Here is an 8,256-nt window from a genome sequence, read left to right on the forward strand (position 1 = left end):
TATTGTGTTCCCCAAAATATTGTGCACCCTAATAAACTTATCTGGGGTCAGAGACAGAACAGCCACAATATTAAACATAGAGGATAGGATAGTGGTAGCACACGCCTTTAATCCCAGTACTTGGGAGGCAGAGCTAGGCAGAAATCCATGTGTTCAAGGATACAGCCAACCATGGTGACTCACGCCTTTAATCCCAGAAAGCAAGCCTTTAATCCCAGGGAGTGGTGGTAGAAGGCAGAAAGATATATAAGACGTGAGGACCAGAAACTAGAAGCATTTGGCTGGTTAAGCTTTTAGGTTTTGAGCAGCACAGTTCAGCTGAGAGCCATTCAGATATGAGGACACAGAGGCTTCCAGTCTGAGGAAACAAGATCAGCTGAGAAGTTGGCCAGGTGAAGTTAGCTGTGGCTTGTTCTGTCTCTCTGATCTTCCAGCATTTCACACCAATAACTGGCCTCAGGTTTGATTTTATTAATAAGACTCTTTAAGATTCCTGCTGCAATACCCACCTCTTGTGCAAATGACTCTGCTTTCTTGCGAAGATCTTTCTCCAGTTCCAGGTTCACCTGTAGCTCCTCATACTCTTCAACTGCCAGCATGGAAACTGAAGGAGACAAAGAAAAGAGCAGAGACCATAGGCTATGCAAGCTACCAGCAATCCTTCATACGGCACGTGGATGACCCCAGCTATTCCTGGCTGGTGTAGAGCGATGAGCTTTATGGAGGGCAGTTTAGAAATGTGGATGGAAAATCTAAAACCATTCACACCTCTAGACTCAACGATTAATGCCCATCCTAAGAGAGCAGGAGGACAGAGATGTGGTTGCAAGCATGTTCTTGGCACTGCTGGGGAAATACCAAAAGATCGGTAAAATACACCACAAGAAATACTACTCTGCCATTAAAATCATATTGTGAAAGCAAATATAAGGAAAGATATATGTTTTCAAATAAACGTACTGTGAAAGTGAGTGCAAAATGAATACATTTCTGATGTTTTAAATTTAATTTTATGTGTATAAATGTGTTGCCTGCTTGTCTGTCTGTGCCACAGGGATGCCTGGTGTTCACTGAGGTCAGAAGGTGTCAGATCCCCTGGAAGTGGAGTAATGGGTCACCATGTGGGTGCTGGGGTCTGAACCTGGGTCCTTTGCAAGAAGACAAAAGGCCCCTCATTTCTGTCTTTTATAGACCAAAGACAAAAAACACATCACAGGCATTTCACAGGGCAGGGCACACATGACAGGTCAACAGATATATGCAAAATGCCAGTCAAGGCTGCATAGTGAGACCCTGCCCCCCTGACCCCCAAAAAAGAATTACTATAGAAAAGGTCCTGTCAAATAAATCAGCACGCAGTCTTTGCTGCTTTCGACATTATGTGGCCTACTTTGTTAAATAATGATGTGGGCAGGGTGCTGGGAGCCGTGACGCCATTAGGAACTGGGCACAAAGCAGGCAGACTGCTGCTGAAGAGCCCGGCTCTGAGCTGAGTCATATCAATAAACTCCCGCCAAGACACTCTTAATGGCTGCTTTCACACTCTGTTCCACGGGGCACTTCAATCCTAACTGACTAAGGATGGGTTTGCTGTGTAATGACATAGAATTTCAAACTCTGTTCCCCGTAAACTACTGCCTCCTCAGACAGAAGCAGAATAGTCTAACTCAAGTAAAGTAATGTAAGTGGTGGTTTGTGCTGGGAATTATAGGTCCCTGAGGACTAAATGACTTTCAAACCTATTTAAAAAAAGAAATTTCACAATGAGAACAATGAAGACCATGAGTATCTGAAGCCCTGGGCAGGACGATCAGCTCTCTTCTTCTGTCCAGAACACTATAATAAAAAGTTAATTTTCCGGTGTCTAGGTCCCTTTGACTTGGATTCTGAAAGGAACTAGTCTGGTCCCGGTGTTATGTTCATGTAGCCCCATTTCTTTCTAGACAGGGGGCTTCCTGAAGGCAAGAGCCGTGTGGTGAACTCCTGTTTCTACAGAGTACACAGAGAATGCAGGTTATACACACTGAAGTGGGACCATCTTATTATCTCCCATGCTTAGCTGCCAGGCCTTTTCTTCAAAAGCTAAGGGCAGTGTGGAAAGTCCTGTCCGTGTCCTGTCTTCTGAACCAGGAAACAGTGCCTTGGGGACAGGCTGAAGGGAGAACAAGGAACATGTTAGTCCTCTGCTGTTGATGTCTGCATGGGGTGTGGCCTCCAAAGACGCACATGTGCAAGTCTGACCCCCAGTATGTTAGCATTAAGAGGTGGAGGGACTTTAAGAGGGGGACTTACTGCCGGGGAGTAGGTCTATGCAGGTGCTGCCTGGGAGGGGATTAATGCTGATCTCAGAGGAAGTCAGTTCTCACTCGAGCGGGTTACAATGAAAGAAATGACCGGTCCAGTCCCTCTCTTGTCGTGTGATCTCTCCCTCACATCTCACACTCCCACCATGATGGTGACACCATCGCTGGTTTAACCCCATCAAGGAGGCCTTCCCAGAAACAAGCAGATGATGAGGTCATTCTCTTGGATAATATCTGAATCTATATTCATTTTAGTTTCCAGCCTTGTGCAGTTCATGATAGCAACGACAATAAAACAGACTGACTGATAGAGCCCTCACAGTCTCCTCCGCCGAGTGAGTTTTGTAGAGGTACACTTCAGTATCACTCCTGTACTAAACTGTAACATAAGCAGCTGTGCCCATGAGACCCATGCCATGCTTGGGTAAGAGTGAGCTGCTGACCAAAGAACATGGCATTTTCTTTTTAAGGTGCCATCAGAAACATCTCGCTGAATAGGCTGGGTTCCATTCTCCTCATCACTAGATTTGTTTTTATGTAACTCATCTAAATGGTTATGAATCCATAACTGTGTGGGTCACTAGAGGCTTGGAATCATATTTCAGACACAGAGAGGAATTACGCAAGACCCCAGAGCAAGGAGACACTTGGCATGCTAATTTTTTTTAAACAGACTTTTAATATGTAGCCCTGTCTGGCCTGGAACCCGCTCTGTAGACCAGACTGTCCTCAAAACTCACAGAGATCCACTTGCCTCTGACTCCACAGTTCTGGGATTTAAAGTGCATGCCATCACACCTTACTGGTATATTAATATTGATGCTCATTTTCCCACTGGCCCATTTTCTATATCCTCTAATTTAAAATGTTTACATGTTTATGCAGCTTTCTCAATCTCTCCTAGATTCAGATTTATTAACTAGCCCATCAATCCTATAAATGCTAAGGGGGTGAGCAAAAATGGTTATGGTCCCACAATACACATAGGACAGAAGTGTATGGCTTTGAAGTTTCAAAATGAGTTAGTTAGTTCCAACTCCCTCAAGGGAAATAGCTTTTATTTAAGTTTTTAATGCAATGTGTGTAGTGTGTGTACTTGTACATGCAATTTGTGTGTGTATGTGGGAACTGAGGGTCAACTTTGGGTATCTTTCTCGATTGCTATTCCTACCTATCATCCATCTATCTATCTATCCATCTATCTATCTATCTATCCATCCATCCATCCATCCATCTACCTACCTACCTACCTACTTACCTATTATTTTTGAGAAAGGGTCTCTCATTGAATCTGACACACATCTACTCAGTTAGGCTTACTCAGGGACCCTTCTGTCTCTTACTTCTCCAGTGCTAGGATCACAGGAACACTCTGGTACCAATTTTTTTTTTTTTTTTTTTTTTGAGATAAGGTCTCACTGTATAGCCCTGGCTGGCCTCACAGAGATCCACCGGCTTCTACTACCCAAGTGCTGGGATTAAAGGTGTGTGCCCTCAAGCCTAGTAGAAATCCCTTTTAAATGTCCCCAGTGGTGAAATAATAGATATGAGAAAGAGTCAGTGCCAAGCAAAACACAGCCTAGGAAAAACATCAACTCTAGGCACAGGCGAAAAGAAGCACCAGATATGTGTAAGCCAAATACATAGGAGAAAATGAAGACTGAAAAGACATACCTCTGTTGCATTTTTCTAAGACTTTCCTCTGCTCAAGAACTTCTGAATTTAAAACAGCTTTTTCTTGCTTAACTTTATTTACCTACAAATGTAAGATGTGGAGAAGAAAAAAAAACCCAAAATTGTAAATAAGACATATGGCAACATGGGACCCTCAAATAGCTGTCCTGCTTTCAATACGAAGTTCCGTTGTTAAGTGGCAACGCCCATCAGCTCCTCCACCAAGAGCATTAAAACTTTTTTGTGGAACTTCAAGCCACACCTGAGCATGGCTCTTTTACATATTCAAATTGACATTGGAACCTCCCTACACAGGATAGTATTCTAGCCATTTTACATTACCCATCCATATTTTTTTTTTTTTTTTTTTTTTTTGGTTTTTCGAGACAGGGTTTCTCTGCGTAGCTTTGCGCCTTTCCTGGAGCTCACTTGGTAGCCCAGGCTGGCCTCGAACTCACGGAGATCCGCCTGGCTCTGCCTGTGCTGGGATTAAAGGCGTGCGCCACCACCGCCCGGCCTACCCATCCATATTTTTAAAGCAAAAATCCAAGTGTGATCACCCACAAAGCACACCTATCATTTAACAGGTCAGCAAATACTCAATTTCGGGTTTTAAACTTCTTTAAAGAAAGTACATAGTAAACATTTTTTGAAAGATAATTTTAAACTTTGGTGACTTTTGGACTAATAAAATATCTGTGATATTCTCTCCCAAACTTAAATTTCTGAAATAAAAATACTATATAGCAGTTTTTTTTTTTTGTTGTTTTGTTTTTTTTTTTTTTTTTTTGTGCAAAGCTACCCAGATCAAGGTGGATACATCTCAAATGTATTATGCTGAATTTTAAAAGACAAGTATACTTACAGATTCTAAAAACACTCAAAGTGCCCTGCACTGCTCTCAGCAGGTGAGGACACACAGTGGAATGATAAACACCACGTTCAGAACAACAGCTGCTCAGGGAGCTGGGCACAGAGTGGAGGGTCTGCTGCAGGGTGGTCCCTGCATTTTACCATGCCTGTGTCGGCTGCCTGCAAGGTAAGCTGAGCAGATGTGTGCAAGGTCACTGTCTGCTGCTTGATTCTTTCTAGATATTTGAAATGGTGACAATAAAAACAGCCCCAATTGTCTTCTAGTACACCCCTAAGAGGCTGGGCAGGTGGTAACTACGTGTTCCTTTCTCCTCCCCTACAGTACTGGCGTGAACACAGCCTCAAGCCCATCAGCACCTCTGGAGGGTTCATGAACTGGTTGCGCTTCATAGTAACCTCATTTTTTTGCTTTGGTTGGTGTTAGTAAGTGGTATACAAAGCCAACAGGGAACTCTCTCCCGAGATTGCCCTCTTCCCCCCTTATTACCATGTTCAGGTGAAACAAGACAAGAACAGCTGGGGTAGGGAGACTGGAGGGCAGGGCTGCCCAGCCTTTCTGTGGGACGGCCCTCAAGGAGTTGACCGCTGTGCAGGAAGGGGGCTGACCAGGCGAGGTCGCTCACTGATGGGCCACTCAGGACACTGGGGCTCTGGCAATGCTGGCAGACGCTGGTCGGGAAACTCTGAACTACACAAATTAAATCAAGGTTGTGGAGGCAGATCCCTGAAGCCTGTCACCAACAGAAGGTAACCGAGCGGCCCCATACTTACAGGCAGTTCAAGATAAAAAGGTTCTTCCAAACCGCCCCTCGCACCTCTGTTCTGTGGGAAGGACACACGGCAGTGGCCCGTCCCCCACTAAGCTGGCTATCCCCTGAACTCTGTTCTCATCTTTCTTCACCAGGGCAACAGAGTACGCGACCTCAGACAGGAGTCACGATTCTTACAAACCTCCTCTCAGACAAAGGGCTGCCTGACAGTCTGACTGGTAAGCTAGGGAGTGACGCATGTCCATGGTCTTGCCTCTGTACTTTTTCTGAATGACTGAAATGGCAGAGGGGGTTGAAATGAAAGTTGAAACATGGTGCTAGTATCAAAAGTTACCTTCTAACAGCAAGTGTGTAACCCAGCCAACCCCAAACCAGCTGTAAGTTTAAAAGCCAAGGGCATGCCGGGCGGTGGTGGCGCACGCCTTTAATCCTAGCACTCGGGAGGCAGAGCCAGGCGGATCTCTGTGAGTTCGAGGCCAGCCTGGGCTACCAAGTGAGTTCCAGGAAAGGCACAAAGCTACACAGAGAAACCCTGTCTCGAAAAACCAAAAAAAAAAAAAAAAAAAAAAAAAAAAGCCAAGGGCTTGGCCTCTCAGGCCTGCGGTACCTACTTCCTCCGTCATCTCTACCAGCTTGCTCTTGAGATTTTCCAGCTCAATGGCTAACACCTTCTTTTCTTCTTGGACAGAAACAATTTGATCTCGGAGTTCTGTAATTTTAAAGGAAGGAAATTAAAATATACTTTATTTTACTTTTTTTAGTTAGCAAAGTAGCAGATTTCCTTGTGGCTTCTGCACTCATCTTTTGTTTTGGTTGATTCTCCACCCCCCACCCCACCCCCGCATCTCCTCCAGTCCCCACTTGTTCCTTTCAATTCCCAGGGTTCCCCTTGAGCCTTTCAACACCCACCCTCCTTAAAACCTCATCCCCGCACCCCATGGACCTCTTTCTCATTTTATGCTATCTACCCACACTCATCCCTACAGACACACAAAGATGAGACGAGATGCTAGGATCTACTAATGAAACAGAACACATAGAATTTGCCTTTCTGAGCCTTGGTTACCTTACTTAAAGTAATATTCCCAGTTCCAGTCTTTTCCTTACAAATTCCATAATCCCATTTTCTTTTCACGCATTTGACTGCAAGTATACGCATGCCGACACACATGTAGAAATCAGATACAACTCAAGGTGTAGGCTCCCACCTTCCAATCTGTTTGAGCCGAGGTTGGTTGCCATTTACCTCTGAGTAAGCCAGGCTAGTTGGCCATGAGCTTCTGAGGACCCCCCGTCTGCCTCTCTTGTGGACTAGGAGTGCTGGGGTTAGAGACATAGGCTTCCCTGTCTATCCTGACACGGGTTTGGAGATCCAAACTCAGGCCATCACACTTGCATGACCAGCACTTTACCTCAAAGCCACATCACATAACTTCATTTTCCTTTACAGCTGAATAAAAATCTCATCGTGTTTATGTACCATGTTGCCATCATCTACTCATCTGCTGATGGACAGTTAATTCCATTTCCTCGCTGTTGTGAATACAGCAGAAGATACAGATATTCAAGTCTCTGTAATGGGTGTGGGGCCTTTGGGGTATGTACGTAACTGTGTCGTATGGCAGTTCTCCTTTATTTTTTAATTTTTATTTTGGGAAACCTCTGTACTGATTTCCATAATGGCTGCACCTGGAATACATTTCATTTTAAAAGAAGATATAGGTCCAGCCAAGAGTACTGGAAATGCAGCTTGTGGTCAAGGTTAACTGACAATTAATTAAAAGGAAAGGTAAACCAAAGGGCAATGCAAATAGCAGGTGGAAGCCCACCCCAGCCACACAGGAATTTACACGGCGTAGTCCCAACAACCTCGCTATGTTAAAGGACCAAAGTGAGTTTTCTTTGCAATCTATCAAAAACTCACATTCTAAAATACTATCTGGCATTTTAAAAGTAAAAAAAAACAAACTTGTAGGCTTGCAGCAGAGACAAATTGCACCAAATTCTCTTCTATTTCTCAGTGGCTACAAGCTCTTGGCACAGCACCATGTAACCCAGTGGTTCTCAACCTCCCTAATGCTGCGACCCTTTAATACAGTTCCTCATGTTGTGGTGACCCCAACCATAACATTATTTTGTTGCTACTTCATAACTGTAATTTTGCTACAGTTGTGAATTGTAATGTAAGTATCTGTTTTCTAATGGTCTTAGGTGACCCCCATGAAAGAGTCACTTGACCCGCAAGGGGTCACAACCCACAGCATAAACTGACAGCTGAATAGTTAACCTGGAGATTCAGGGTTTGAGAAAACAGAAATCTTGACTTGAAAATGTAAACAAGCAATTTCCTCTCCAGAGTTGTGAGTGTTCTGTTTCATCACTTATTGTTATGATTTAATAAATGTATGTTACAAGGATGAAACATAACTATAACCACAAAGGGTTAGACTGAAGGGATCGTGTCGCTGAGACATCTCAAAGTACCCGACTGATTGACAGCGCTTCTTAAGCTCCTGCTCAGGCCCACTGCTCTGCCAGCTTTGTTTTTAGCAGCTTTTCAATCCTTCCCTTTTCCAAGGGCAACAGAAACCCGTTACATCATTACTTATAAGTTGAGTTTTTGGTTTTTTTTTTTT

General features: G+C 44.0%; 1 protein-coding gene across 2 annotated transcripts in view; it reads right to left on the bottom strand.

The window, feature by feature from the left end:
- Shtn1 (shootin 1) overlaps positions 1-8,256 on the bottom strand; it is a 107,114-nt gene that overhangs the window by 58,836 nt on the left and 40,022 nt on the right. For both annotated transcript variants that reach the window (XM_015997190.3, XM_006978456.4), the window contains exons 6-8: positions 6,232-6,329; positions 3,978-4,059; positions 510-604 (exon numbers count right to left, since the gene is read on the bottom strand). In XM_015997190.3, the coding sequence (XP_015852676.1) occupies positions 510-604; positions 3,978-4,059; positions 6,232-6,329 (275 nt within the window). The remainder of the gene's footprint in view (positions 1-509; positions 605-3,977; positions 4,060-6,231; positions 6,330-8,256) is intronic.

This window comes from Peromyscus maniculatus, chromosome 1 (assembly GCF_049852395.1).
Source record: "Peromyscus maniculatus bairdii isolate BWxNUB_F1_BW_parent chromosome 1, HU_Pman_BW_mat_3.1, whole genome shotgun sequence".
NCBI lineage: Eukaryota > Metazoa > Chordata > Mammalia > Rodentia > Cricetidae > Peromyscus > Peromyscus maniculatus.